Source organism: Eubalaena glacialis, chromosome 13 (assembly GCF_028564815.1).
Source record: "Eubalaena glacialis isolate mEubGla1 chromosome 13, mEubGla1.1.hap2.+ XY, whole genome shotgun sequence".
Classification (NCBI taxonomy): Eukaryota; Metazoa; Chordata; class Mammalia; order Artiodactyla; family Balaenidae; genus Eubalaena; species Eubalaena glacialis.
The window spans coordinates 73,209,302-73,223,443 of NC_083728.1; the positions used below are offsets into that span (position 1 = coordinate 73,209,302).

Below are 14,142 nucleotides of genomic sequence, written 5' to 3' on the forward strand. Positions count from 1 at the left end.
TTTCTGACTGTCTTGTGGGAAAGGTCTGTTGTAAGGTTAAGTTGGTAAAAGAAACTTATTTCTTGTGATTAAACTCAGGAGATAGAATAGCGTAGTGTTAAGTTAGACGAGACCCGAGTGTGAATTCCGGGGCTGCTGTTTATTAACTTTGGGGTCACTGCTTCTCCTCCCGCGGCCTCAGTTTGCTCATGTGCAAAACGGGGATCATTTCTCATGAGAATCATGCTGGGCAGTGCACTGTACATAAGAGCAGTTATTACTGGGGCCTCCTGGGGACGGTTGTGCTGTGGAGGCCGACTTGTGGCCTCGGAACTTCCCCTGACTTGCTTTTCATTCCCTCACTCATCAGTGTTTGTGGAGCCCCTGCCCCCCAGGTGCCAGGCGCTGTGCGTGGTGCTGGGGACACAGAAGCGAACAAAACAGAGGGAAATCCCTGCCCTCAGGGGGCTTCCATCCTAGCGAGGGAGACAGTGCGGAAGGTCAGCAATTAAACGTGTGCCCTGTTAGGTGATAGATGATGCTGATGAGCACTAAGGAGGAAGTGAACCAGGGGGAGGGCCAGGCCTTTTAGGGGGTGGGGAGTGAGCTGTTTAGACAGGTGACCTCGCTGAGCTCAGAGAGGTTGTAGAGTGGCCGCTGTGAGGACTGCCTTCTACCCTGGGCAAGAAGGGGAGCTGAGGGGCGTCTAAGAAGGGACAGGATCTGACTTTGGTTTTCGAAGAATCACTCTGGCTGCTGCCTGGGGACTGAGTTGAGGAGAGCAGGGAGGAAACAAAGGGACCAGTTAAGAGGCTACTGCGTACAGGGGCCTGGACCAGGTGGTGGCAATGCAGGTGGTGACCAATGGTCAGATTCTGGATACATTTTGAAAGTTAACAGTGACAGAATTGGCTGTCAGATTGGATGCAGGTGTGACAGAGGGGAGGCATCAGGCCTTAGGTGCCCATGATCTGTTGCTGGTTACCCACCAGCTCCAGGTCCAGTGGAGTAGCAGTTATTTTATTATTTACTCCCATGGTTCCCAAGGCTCTTACTTAGGGTTGTTCACAAAGTTGGATTCAGCTGGTGGCTGGGCCTGGCGTCTCATTCATGTGTCTGACATCTGGGCTGGGGAGACTCAAACAGCTGGGGGTGTCTCTGTCTGTTTGGGTGTGGTCTCTCCATGTAGTGGGTTGAACGGTACCCCCCCAAAAGTTATGTCCACCCAAAACCTGTGGGTGGGAATGTGACCTTATTTGGAGAAAAGGGTCTTTGAAGATTTAATTAAGGTCTCAAGATGAGATCCTCCTTGATTATCTGAATGGGCCCTAAATCCAATGACAAGTGTCCTTATAAGAGCGGAAAACGCAGATAGCAGAAGAGAAGACAGACTTGAAACACACAGAGGAGAAGGGCACGTGAAGACGGAGTCAGAGGCTGGAGGTGTGCAGCCACAAGCCAAGCAGAAGCCACCGGAAGCTGGAAGAGGTGGGGGAAGATTCTCCCCGAGAGCCTTCAGAAGAAACCTAGTCTGCCAACACCTTGATTTTGGACCTCTGGCCTCCAGAGAATAAATTTCTATTGTTTTAGGCCACCAGGTTTGTGGTAATTTGTTACGGCCTTTCTAGGTGTCGAATACTCTCCAGAATGGTGGCTTTGGGCAGCTGGCTTTATAGGGGTGGTTCAGGGCTCCCAAGGTGTGTGTCCCGAGAGAGAGCTGTGAGAAGCTGTCATCTTTGGCGACCTTGGAAGTCAAATAGCATCACTTCTGTGCTCTGTCTGTTGAGGCTGTCGCAAAGCCTCCCACCATGCCACCCACCTCCAGCTACAAGCAGACTCCATCTCTTGATGGGGGAGTGGTTCTGGAAGCTTCTAGAAGAGCATATTAGGCAGAAAATATGTGATCACTTTGGAAAATATGTCCTGCCACGTATGCTTTCAAGATATTTTTGTCTCAGCAACTGAGTTGATGGAGGTGCCATTTCCTGAGATGGCGGAGATGATGGGGGGACCCTGGAACTTGATCCTGTGCCTGAGGAAATCTCTGGGGCCACACACAGAGTGCCTGGAACTTACCTCCCCTGCTGCTCCTTTCTCCTGGGCTCAGCTGTCATGTCACCGATGCCTCCGCCTAATGCCAGCTCATAATTTATTCTGTTTAGGGAATTATGTTTAAAGTTTCAGAGTCTATAAAATAGATGAATGTCGTATTTGATCGTACATGCACATTAGGTGTTCTGTAAAATTACATTCCTTGAAACAAATGACCCCCCTGCCTACTAGGCCTTGCTCTCCTGGGGACCCACCTGGGAGGGCTTGAGGGGAGCGCTGTTGTGAGCAGGACTTACTTTACTGATGGAACTTTCTAGCCCATCCTGGTCTATTCATCCTTCCATTTTGTTTCCTGGGATGCCGTGTGTTCAGAAACAGCAGGTGGGCATGAAAATAGGGGCTCTAGGGGGTCCTCAACTGGGCAGCGGCTTTTTAGAGGACATGAAGTAAACTTCCAGGCTTGCTGCCCTGGCTTTGCTCCTCATTCACCTCCTGGAGCACCGGATCACCTAGGGTGTGAGAGCATGGACTCTGCAATTACCTGACACCAGCTCAAGTCCCAGCTCTGCCGCTTAGCAATTGTGTGGTTCTGGGTAAGTAACAAAGCCTCCATTTTCCCATCTGTAAAATGGGAGCATAGGACTCGTCACGGTAGGTGAGTGCTCCATCCCCGTGGCAATCATTCTCTTCCCTCAGGCCTTGTTCCTGTTTGAGCTTCTGTCAAAGACAACCAGGAGGCCCGAGGAGCTCTTGAGGTAAGCCTGGGGCTGACGAGCCCTCTGGAGTCTCCCTCCCGAGGAGCCTATTTCCCAGGAGGGAGAGTTGGACAGTCCTGCCTGCAGCTGGTGTCAGATCAGATCTGCCTTTGCTTGCTCCTTCTTTCCTCTTCCCTACTCCCCTTTTCTCCTGGGTCCCTGTTTTGTTTTGTAGCACAGGGCAGTTGGTCAAAGGTGTGATGTGCTCCCACATTGAGGCCATGAGCGTGGACTCCTTTCTGGCTCATTTCCAGTATTTTGAGAACAACTTCTCTCTGCTTTCACCATATCAGGTACCCTCGAAGCACTTCCTTGTTTCTAATTCTCTCTCCCTACCCGGTCGCTGGGTGGATTAACTGTGGCATCTTAAGATACTTGTGCCAGGATCATACTGATGCAAGTGATGATATGGGGCCAAATACTGAGCCAGGTTTTCTCCAATTTCTTTTTTAAAAGCTCCACATACCTATGTCTCTACAGCCAGAGTTTCAGCAGATTGGGTATTCTATACCCAGATTTGAACCCCAAAATTCAGTTGGAAGGTATACCGTTTTGCATGTTCACAATTATGCTTTCCTGCGCCTGCAGGTCATACCCTCATCTAACTTTCATACCCTTTCCAGAGGTAGCCTAGAATGGAAACAGTACTCTAGGAGAATTTAATTTTTCATTTAAAACTTCATTTTCCAAATAGTTAAGGAGACTCTTTAACCCTTTGGGGAGTCCAGAGGCAGTGACTGACTTTCACTGTATCTAAGTAAGTAAAAGCGGGCCTTGGGGGGCAGCTTTTGGACTTGGAGTGCAAACGGTCGGCTGTACAGAGTCTGAGAGGGTAAGCAGGTGGCCTGGTGCATTTCAGATCTGAATGAAAAGTTTCCAAACAATGACTTTTCTTCCCGAGAGCCAGGAAGGGAAAGGCCGGGTGTATAATCCTTTGAGATCATTAGAGGAACATGCAAATTTTTAATGAAGCCTGTCATTTCCCTCAGATTGTTCATTCTGTCAGTGGTTATCAAACTCGAGCTTGCATCAGCATTGCCTGGAAGGCTTGTCCACTGGGTATAACGTTTCAGTTTTGGCGGATGAATAAGTTGTGGAGATGTGCTGTACAACACAACACCTGCAGTTAACAATATGGTATCTGCATTTCACAATTCGCTAAGAGGGTTGCTCTCAAGTTATGTGCTCTGTCCACAAAAAACCAAAACAAAGGGACAGGAGGACACTTTGGGAGCTGTTGGCCATGCCTGTTACCTTGATTGATGTTTGCATACTCCCAACTCATCAAAGTGTACGCATTAAATATGTGCAGTTCTTTGTATATTGATTATACCTCAATAAAACTGTTAACAAAACAGAGATTGCAGAGCCCCACTTGCAGAGTTTCCCTGGGGTTTCTGGGGTGAAGCCTGATACTTTTCATTTCTAATGGTTCCCTGGTGAGAACCACTGAACTATATTAAAAGCCTTGCCCAGGTAGGGTGGGAAGCAGGTTATTTCTGAAACCTGGACCTTGGCATGGCTGTCTCCTTCCACTCATCAAACTGATGCAATGGATGGAGTTCAGGCCAGCTTTGAGGAAGACCTACATGTTCAAACAGGAAGAGTTGTCCCAATAAAGCTCCTTACCTGATTTTGCCCAGTTCTTAGAACCTTCAAATACCAGGTAATCAGAAAATTTGCCTTTATTGTTTATCTTTTTGCTGAAAGCACATTATTATAAAACAAAACAATAGAGAGAAAGTAAGGTTTCTCCTAGAGCATGGTTTTCAACAGGGGACCATTTGGCCATATCTGGAGATACCTTTGCTTGTCACACCTGGGGGAGATGCTACTGGCACCTAGCAGGTAGAGGCCAGGGATGCTACTTAACATCCCATAGTGGAGAGGACTGCTCCTGCAACGCAGAGTTATCCTGTCCAAAATGTCAGTAGTGCTGAGGCTGAGAATCCCTGCTCCAGAAGTAACTACAGAGAAAGTTTGCTATAGACTTGGAGAATTTTTTGTATATATAGAACATATCTACATGTAATTTAAGACACACAAATGAGCTCATACCATACACGATGTTCTGTTTAAATGTATATAACGCGCGCACGCACACACACACACACGCCCACACATAAATCTACCGTATAGAAACAAAGTAGTTGCATAGTATTCCATTGTATGGCTATACCATAATTTACTTAACCAGTCCCCTACTGATGTATATTAAGGTTACATCTCACTTGCTTGCAGTTATAAATAAAACTGTGGTGAGCATTCTCAGACTTAAATTTTTGTGTGCATCTTATTATTGCCTCAGTTTCCTCATCCATAAATTGGGTGCAGTAGTGTTACCTACACTGTAGGGTGTTCTGTTTAATAAGTGAACGTATGTAAAGCACTTAGAACAGTGCCTGACACACCGAAAGCACAATCTGTGTTTGCCCTTGTTATTATTGGACTAAATTCCTGGAACTGCTTTAATCTTTTAGATTAATTGTTTGGCGTGGAAATACTGGGAAGTTTCCAGGTCCTCTATGCCACCCTTCCTCTTGGCTACACTCCCGTAAGTGAACATCAGTCTCCCTTTCTGGCTCAGCAATAAGATTGGCAGGTGTCACCAAAGCCAAAGTGATTCTCTCTCCCTGGGTGTTGGTGAGGAAACAGGGGCAAGTGGACAGTGCCTTCGACAGTTAAGTCCTTGAGAATCAGGATTTAAATTCTGAGCCTCACGTTGATATTTTAGACAGACTCTCTTGCTTTTTCTTGTTATTTAAAAACCAAAGCCAAAGCAACCGGAGCCTGAATGAGTAAGTGCCAGTGAAGCAGGTCACATCTGGGCTGGCCTCACAGCTGTGTCCAGGCTCCAGGGGAATCAGGGCTGATGGAAGCAGTGGGGATTTCTCCTGGTATGTGTGGGTGTTCAGGCATGGGGGGCAGCCCTGCTTTTTAAATATGGTCTGGACACTGTTTCTCTCTTTTCCTCTTTATTTCCCTCTCCCTTCTCTTGCTGCCATTGTCTTCATTGAATTAACAATATTTATTGAGTGCTTACTACATACTAAGCTCTCAGAGATAAGTAAATTTTCCCCTTATAAGAGCTTACAATCTCATGGAGGAAAAACAGACAAGCATGAAGCCAATTGTAATATCAAGTTGATATTTGGTTAAAAGTGACAGAACCTTGACTCAAACTGGCTTAGGCAATAAAAGGTAATTTTGGATTCAGGAAAGTCCAGGGATGGACTTCAGGCATGACTGGATCCAGGGGCTCAAATGAGAAGGGCAGAAAGGTCAGGGAGGGCTTGTGTGACGCCTTGGGGTGTTTTACTTGTATTCTGGGAGAGATCATCACCACTGTCCATATAGAGGATGGAGTGCAGGGGGCCTGGCTGGAAGGAGAGAGACAGTGGAAGCTTATTTCTGTAAACTTGACCTTGGCATGGCTGTCTTCTTCCACACATCCATGTCTCAGCTCAAATAGTACTGCCTTCAAAGGGGCTCTCCTGGCTGTTCCCATATCATTCTCCATTACAGAGCCATTTAATTTTCTTCCTTACATTCATCACTAGCTGAAATGATCTGTTTTATTAACTGGTTTCTGTGTTTCTTCCCCCTACAGCATCCCAAAGGTAGGGACCTTCCCCTCATGTCTTGTTCATGGTGGTAGCTGGTGCCCAGCACAGTGGTTGGCATGCAGCAGATGCTCTGTATATATCTGCCGAATGAATGAATGAAGAAATAAATAAGATGGTGATACTAGGACTAGAGAGGCGAGAACAGATTTGAGTAATGTTAAGATGCTAGCAAGGACAGATTTGGGGATAAAGAGACAAAGGAGTCTGGGATGGCAGAGAGGAGGCAGAACATGTTTGGGGGAGGAGGTTGAATTTGCTTTGGGAACAGTCAGGTGGCCATGATGTCACAGGGGTCCAGAGCAGTCTTTCTCAACTTTTATTTCATTATTGCCTCCCAAAGGAGAAAAACTGAATTTCTCCCTAATGAGAGAAATTACAAGGAGTAAGATTTTGTTGAGTAGGGTTGAGCTTTGGTGGATCACAAATCATTGTAATAACTAAGATTCCCTGCCTCCATCCCTCCCTCTCCCTGAACCAGTTTCTCCCCACGGGGGTGATATCACTCCTGTTGAGAATATATGGTCAAGAGCTTGGAGGAGAGTTCTGGACTGGGGTTGACAGAATTGGGAGTCATTTCTCTTACTTTTTCCACTCTCTCCTTCTCGTCTTTTTCCCTCCACTTTCTGTTTTATTCTCTCTTCTCTTTGTCTCTTTCTTCTTCTACTTTTTCATTTCCTTTCTCCTCATCTCCCCTCAACCAGTCCACCAGCCAACCTCTGTTTATGGAGATCCTATTCTCTGATCAGTGCTGCTGGGTCATGGAAGAAGAGCATGATGGGAAGCTTGTTTCCCACCTGTAGGAGAAGAGCATTATGCGAAGTTTGTTTCCCACCCACAAATTAGGAAAATGATGGGTGGGAGGCTTGCTACCTGCCCAAAGGAGACAGAACATCTCTGGGGAGAACCAGCATTTAAGGAACATCCCTGTGATAAGCTCTTGGGCATACAGACCCTGATTTCAGGGGCAAATACAGAGCAGCCACTGTTTTCCTTCCCTCATTCTCTCCATCTCTCTCCAGGGCTCGCTACCTGGCTTCTGTCCCAGCCTCCCAGTGTGTGCCCTTTCTGATCAGCCTGGGGAAGAGTCAGTTGGACTCCTTGGTTTTAGATTCCCACAAAAAGAATTCAGTCCTCAAGAAAGTACAGCAGTGCCTGGTAAGGAAACTCTTCCTGGGTGACACTTTCACTGGTGTCCCTTCCCCTCCAGTTATCTGTGGCCATCCTGGGGAGCCCTCAGGGAATCTGGCTGGGCTCTCAAGTCTGATGTGATGGCCAGAAGTCCGACTTGTGGGGCTTAAAGCTGGCTCTGAAACCACTGGGTGGAACCCTCTTGGCTACTGGTTCTGGGGACTGCCATTCTGGGGCCTGAATGTTGGGAGGCCGCTCTGGAGGACTGGAAGGAGCACAATACACAGAGTCTGGGTTCCAGACTCACCTCTGCCAGCGCTTGGTTATGTGGCTTTGGACAGGTCACTTCCCCTTCCTGAGCCTCGGTCTCCTCATCTGTAAGATGGGTGCAATAGCACTTTATTCATGGAGTATTGAGGACATGAAACAGGTAATATATTGTTTAATGCAAAGGCCCAAAGGGCAGAGGTGACAGTTTCTTTATCTTGAAAAAGTGGATGATATTAGTACTTACCTCTTAAGGTTACTTTGAAGATGAATGGGTTAAGGCATGGAAACACTCAGAACTGTGCCTGGCACATAGTAAGCACTCGATAAATGTTAGCTATTTTTGTCATTTTGAGAAAGAGCTCTGGAGGCTTTCAAGGGCCGTATGAACTTTGAAGTGCTGTTTTGATTATTGCAGTACTATCATTATAGTGGTTACTGAACCCTGAGGTATCCTCAGAGCAATCACAGTGACGCCGACCACAGCCTCACTGAGTGAATGCTCACGATGTACAAGTCTTCCACCCAAACCCGCCCCCCGTGGGGTCCCCCAGACTTCTGAGGCCGGCACCCCTGGGGTAAAATTAGGCCCTGTGCCTTCTCTCCAAGTCCATGGCAGGGTAGGCGATTCAGATGCTGGAACCTTTACGAGGTTTGGGGTCAGGAAGTGTTTTACAGGATCACGATCTTGAGCCCCACTGGACCTTTCCACCAGCTCCGCTTGTTGGTTTCAGAATGACTCCGTTGCAGATGAGTACACCGTGGACATCCTGGGAAACTTGCTGTGTCACTTGCCAGCGGCCGTCATCCACCGTGGGGTGTCCCCCAGGGCCTGGGCCACTGCACTGCACAGCCTCAGAGACTGCCTGGACCTCAGCCCCCAGCAGAAGGTGGCCGTGAGGCTCAGGCTCTTGGAGCAGCACGGGTGAGGAGGGCCCGGGCTCGGCTCCAGGGCTGGGGTAGGGGTGCCGGCGAAGGGGCACCCAGCCCTGGCTCTCCTGCCTCCGAGCAGAGGCTCTAACTTAGGATGAGGTTAGACACTTAGATTTATTCTGGAAACATGACCTTTTTTCTTTCGGCCTCAGATTCCCTGTAAAGTGAGAATGATAGCTGTTCTACAGGCCTCATGTGGTTGTCACCAATACATCTTGGCTTGTGGAAAGGGAAAGAGTTTCAAAAAGATGGCACTTTACAAATGCATGGAGGTGTTATTATTATTTTTGCTGTGAAACAACACCACCAATAATAATAATGCAAATAATCGAGGCACTGTCAGCTCTGGGTGAGTGAGAACTCCCCGGGGGAAAACAGAGCTGTTCTTTCCCATGCAGAGTTTTCTGAAGTTAGGTCAGATATTTGAGTAGGGCCTAGATATCGGTCAGCAGTTAGACAACAAATGTTTTTGGAGTAATTACTGTGTTCCAGACACTTACTATTATATAGAGTTTAAGAGCTGGGACTTGGGAGCTTGACTCCTTGGGTTAAATTTTTCTACCGTCTACTGTCTGTGTGATCTGGGAAAAGATACTCAGTCTTTTGCACTTTATTTTTGCATCTGTAGGATGGGGACAGTGAGAGTCCACATAGGGCTGTTGTGATGATTAGCTGAGTTAATGCATTAAGTGTTAAAGCACTTACAACAGTGCCTGGCATGTAGTACTGAGTATGTGACAACAGCATTATGACTAGGAATGAAGATACAGTGGTTATTATTAAGTGTGGCTCCTGCCCTCATGGAACTTACAGTCTATTAGGATAATATCATTAATCAAAGAGTTAAGGGGAGGCTTTTTGGCCAGGGGTGGTTTGCCTTGGTCCTAGGAGAAGGGTTATCATTGCTAATTGGGCAGACCTCCTTTAGAGATATCCTAGTGTGAGGCACTTCCCTGTAGACATTTGAGGTCTCCATAAGAACAACAGTGGATCCTGGGTCAGTGCTGTTATTATTCTGCCAGGCTCTAGAGGAAATTTCATCTTGCTGTAGGAGGAGACCATTATGGTAATTTAAAAGGAGCAAATATATCTTTACTGTTCTGTTGAGAAAAGGGAGGAAGGAAACACTCTGATGCAAATGACAGAAATTCAGTAGCTCAATTCACACTAAAACATGGGAGTTTACTGAGTTTAGAAATGGATGGGACTTCAGGCATGGCTGGATCCAGGGGCTCAAATGATGTCATCAGGAATATGTTCCTCCCATCTCTCAGCTCTGTATTCTTGGTTGTGGCCTTTACTTTCTCCATTTGGTGAGAGGAATGGCCTCCAATATCCTTTTTACTGCTAGAGATGCCAGAAGAAAGAGAGAGCTTCTCTAGTAGTTCCATCACAATTGCCAGGGATGACTCTGATCGGTCCGCTTGCATCACATGTCTATTTTCTTGGTTAGGGATGTGGGACCAAGTGATTGACAGCCTCTCCAGGTATAAAGATAATCTTTTCCTAAAAGAAAAAGATGCTGGGGGACAAGGACAAGAGTGTGATGTTTCCATTTACTGCTTATTATCTCTCCTTAGACTCCCCCAGAACTGGACAGCTGAGACTACAAAGGATTTGGGACCCTTTCTAGTACTTTTCTCAGGAGATGAATTAAGCTCTGTTGCCACAAAGGTACCTCTGTGTTCTAACTTTAGAAGGCTGAGGGAGTTTGAAGGGGAGAGAAAGTGTGGTTAGTTATATTCCCTTGGGTTTGCTGCCAGTTTGTTTTTCTGGAAACTTCCTCCCTGCCTCAAAGAGCTCAGGTGTTTCCAGCTCCACTCCAGGATGCCCAAGGTTCAGGGAAATGGAGTGAGGCAGCCGCTAAACGAGCTCAGGGTCTTTCACTTGGCCTCCAGGCAGATGTGCACAGGCTAGGAGCTGTCATTTAGCTGCCACTCTGCTATCTGTGTGCTTCCCACATGCATGCCTGTTCGAGGGCTTATACCCACCAGCGCCATATGCACATGCATATGTGTGTCCAATGTGTGCAATCACATGGGCAAACATATTTAATCCAAAACCAAATCTTTACTGAGCACTGCCTTTGGGCATAACACTCTACTTGGAGTAACTGTCCAAGAGTTAGACAAGGCCAAGAGGCATGCCCGATGAGCACGTACTAGTCAGCTTCTGCTGTGTAACAAAGCTACACAATCTCACCGGCATGCAACAAGAAGCATTTATTTCTTGCTGACTGGTCTGTGGATCTGGGACACTGAGTTTGCCTCTAGGGCTAGGCTACCTGGAGCTTATTCTTCTCACAGTGAAAGTCTGAAACTCTAGAAAAGGGAGTGCAAAGTGCAGTTCTCCTTAAGGCCTGGGCTGGAAAATGGCCGGCTGTCACTTTCTATCGGCCAAAGCAAGTCACATGAGCAAGCCCACCTCAGTGGGGCAGGAAGTCTCCTCCATGCAGGCGGAGGGTGGGGTAGGAGGGGATGTTTGCTGAAAAAGAGTTAGATCAACCACAAAGCACATCCATACACCCTCACCCCTGTACTCACACATGCAAGATGTATGTTGTCATACACGCTCAGGGGGCCTGAACACCTGGCACGTCACCCAGGTTCACACATGCACAGCAACCTTCCAGTGTCCGGTCATGGTAAAATCATCTCCTGGGGTGTCCAAACCTAGAGTCATAAGCAGCAGCTGCATATATCTTAAATGCTTATCTAATCTTTTTTAAAAAATCAGCTTTTGAAATCGAAAAAGTCTTGTATCAACATGGTTAAATCTCAGAAACACAGTGTACGGAAGTTGCAAAAAAATATGTACAGTAGGATACGAAGTAAATAAATAAATACTAGTTAATTTTAAACACATGCAAAACAATGCCATATGTAAGAGAACTTTAAAAGTACATGAGAATGGTTAATTATCAAATATCAAATTCAGGGTGACAGTTACTTCTGGGGAAGGAGGGAGGCCAAGGGTGAGGGAGGGAGCTATCAATTATATTCGTGATGTTTTATTTCTTAAGCTGGGTTCTGGGCACATGGGTGCTTTGTTGTATTATTCTCTCTACTTTTTGTTTTAATGCCTGAAATGTTTAATAGAACAAGTAATACATGCTCCTGGTTAGAAAATCCCAACTATACCAAAGGCTATAGTATGAGAAGTTTCTCGCCCCACATTTCTAGGTTCCTAGCTTCTCTCCTCAGCAGCAGTTGCTGTTCCCAGATTCTTCTGCATCCTTTCTGGAAAATCTTCCTCCTGCCTTTACATGTTCTCCCTTTAAAAATACAAAATGGAAAATACTCTGCTGTGCAATTTGCTCTTTAGAAGTTAACTATTTATCTTAGAGCAGTTTTGCTCGTGACCTTAGCTGCACATGGGAATCACCGGGGAAATTCTAAAAGGGACAGACACATGGACCCCACCCCAGACCAATGGTCTCAGAATCTCTCGGGCAGGGCCCGGGTGTCTGTGGATTTCTCAGGTGCTTCTCACCTACAGCCTGGGCTGGGAACTACTAGTTTAGACTGTGACTTTGATTCTGAAGATAAGAATAGAAGGAGGAACTATAAAACCTAGCGACTTTCGGGGCACACTCTTTTGGTGACTGGGACACAAAGACACACAGCTATAGGGAAGCGTTTGATGAATTCTCTAGACTCTTGGATAGATTACCAATAATATCCTGAGCTTGACAAAGTGCATCAGCTCTAGATGAGAAATGGCACCTTCTCCAGGGCAATCAGAAGCCCCCTCGTTGCTAGTCTTTACCTAGAACTCAGAGATAACTCTTTCCTCCTCCTTTTATACATATAAATTTTAACAAAAATTAACAAACAGTACCAACCCCAAAAGACATAGGCATACATACATTTTATAGATATTATCAGATGGTAATGATGCACCATCTAACAGTCCCACAGAGAAATAAGTATGCATATTTCCCTACATCTTGGCCAGCATTAGGTATTATCACTTTATTTTATTATTGACAATCTGATGGGTGAAAAACAATATATACTTATGTTATTGAACACGTATTGGATTAGTACTGAGATTGGGTATTATTTTATATGATTCTTTGTAGAGACTAGTTGGGCTAGGGATTAAATTTATATGAGAAGCTGCTACAAGCATACCTCGGAGATATTATGGGTTGGGCTACCGACCACCACAATAAAGTGAATATTGCAATAAATCAAGTCACATGAGTTTTTTTGGTTTCCAAGTGCATATGAAAGTTATGTTTACACTATACTGTAGTCTATTAGTGTGCAATAGCATTATGTCTAAAAAAACAATGTAAATACATTAATTAAAAAATACTTTATTACTAAAAAAATGCTAACCATCATCTGAGCCTTCAGTGAGGTATAATCTTTTGCCAGTGGAGGCTCTTGTCTCGATGTTGATGGCTGCTGTCTGATCAGGGTGGTGCTTGCTGGGGTGGCTCTGTCAGTTTCCTAAGATAGGACAGTGAAGTTTGATGCATAGTGAAGTGCAACTTCACTAATGATTCCTCTGCAGCATGCAATGCTGTTTGATAGCATTTTACCCACAGTTGAACTGCTTTCACAACTGGAGTCAATCCTCTCAAACCCCGCTGCTGCTTTTTCAACTAAGTTATGATTATGTAATATTCTAAATCATTTGTTCTCATTTCAACAATCTTCACCAGGAGTAGTTCCATCTCAAGAAACCACTTTCTTTGCTCATCCATAAGAAGCAACTCCTTACCCATTAAAGTTTTATGAGATTGCAGAAATTCAGTCACATCTTTAGGCTTCACTTCTGTTTCTAGTTCTCTTGCTATTTCTACCACATCTGCAGTTACTTCCTCCACTGATGTCTTGAACCCCTCAAAGTCGTCCATGGGGGTTGAAATCAACTTCTTCCAAACTTCTGTTAATGATGTTTTGACCGCTTCCCATGAATCACAGATGTTCTTAATGGCATCTAGAATGGTTAATCCTTCCCAAGAGGTTTTCAATTTACTTTGCCCAGATCCATCAGAGGGATCATTATCTATGGCAGCTATAGTCTTAAGAAACGTATTTCTTAAATAATAAGACTTGAAAGTGAAAATTATTCCTTGATCCGTGGGCTACAGAATGGATATTGCGTTAGAAGGCGTGAAAACAACATCAATCTCATTGGACATCTCCATCAGAGCTCTTGGGTGACCAGGTGCATTGTCAATGAGCAGTAATATTTTGAAAAGAATCTTTTTTTTCTGAGCAGTAGGTCTCAATAGTGGGCTTAAAATATTCAGTAAACCATGTTGTAAACAGATGTGCTGTCATCCAGGCTTTACTGTTCCAGTTATAGAGCACAGGCAGAGTAGATTTAGCATAATTCTTAAGGGCCCTAGGATTTTGGGGATGGTAAATGAGCATTGGCTTCAA

The 14,142-nt window shown here is 45.5% G+C and overlaps 1 protein-coding gene across 1 annotated transcript in view; it reads left to right on the top strand.

Moving 5' to 3' along the window:
- Positions 1-14,142, top strand: part of OTOA (otoancorin) — a 60,071-nt gene that overhangs the window by 26,190 nt on the left and 19,739 nt on the right. The window contains exons 15-20 of the mRNA XM_061208812.1: positions 2,728-2,786; positions 2,962-3,079; positions 5,267-5,340; positions 7,432-7,567; positions 8,542-8,732; positions 10,321-10,414. Coding sequence (XP_061064795.1) covers positions 2,728-2,786; positions 2,962-3,079; positions 5,267-5,340; positions 7,432-7,567; positions 8,542-8,732; positions 10,321-10,414 — 672 coding nt within the window. The remainder of the gene's footprint in view (positions 1-2,727; positions 2,787-2,961; positions 3,080-5,266; positions 5,341-7,431; positions 7,568-8,541; positions 8,733-10,320; positions 10,415-14,142) is intronic.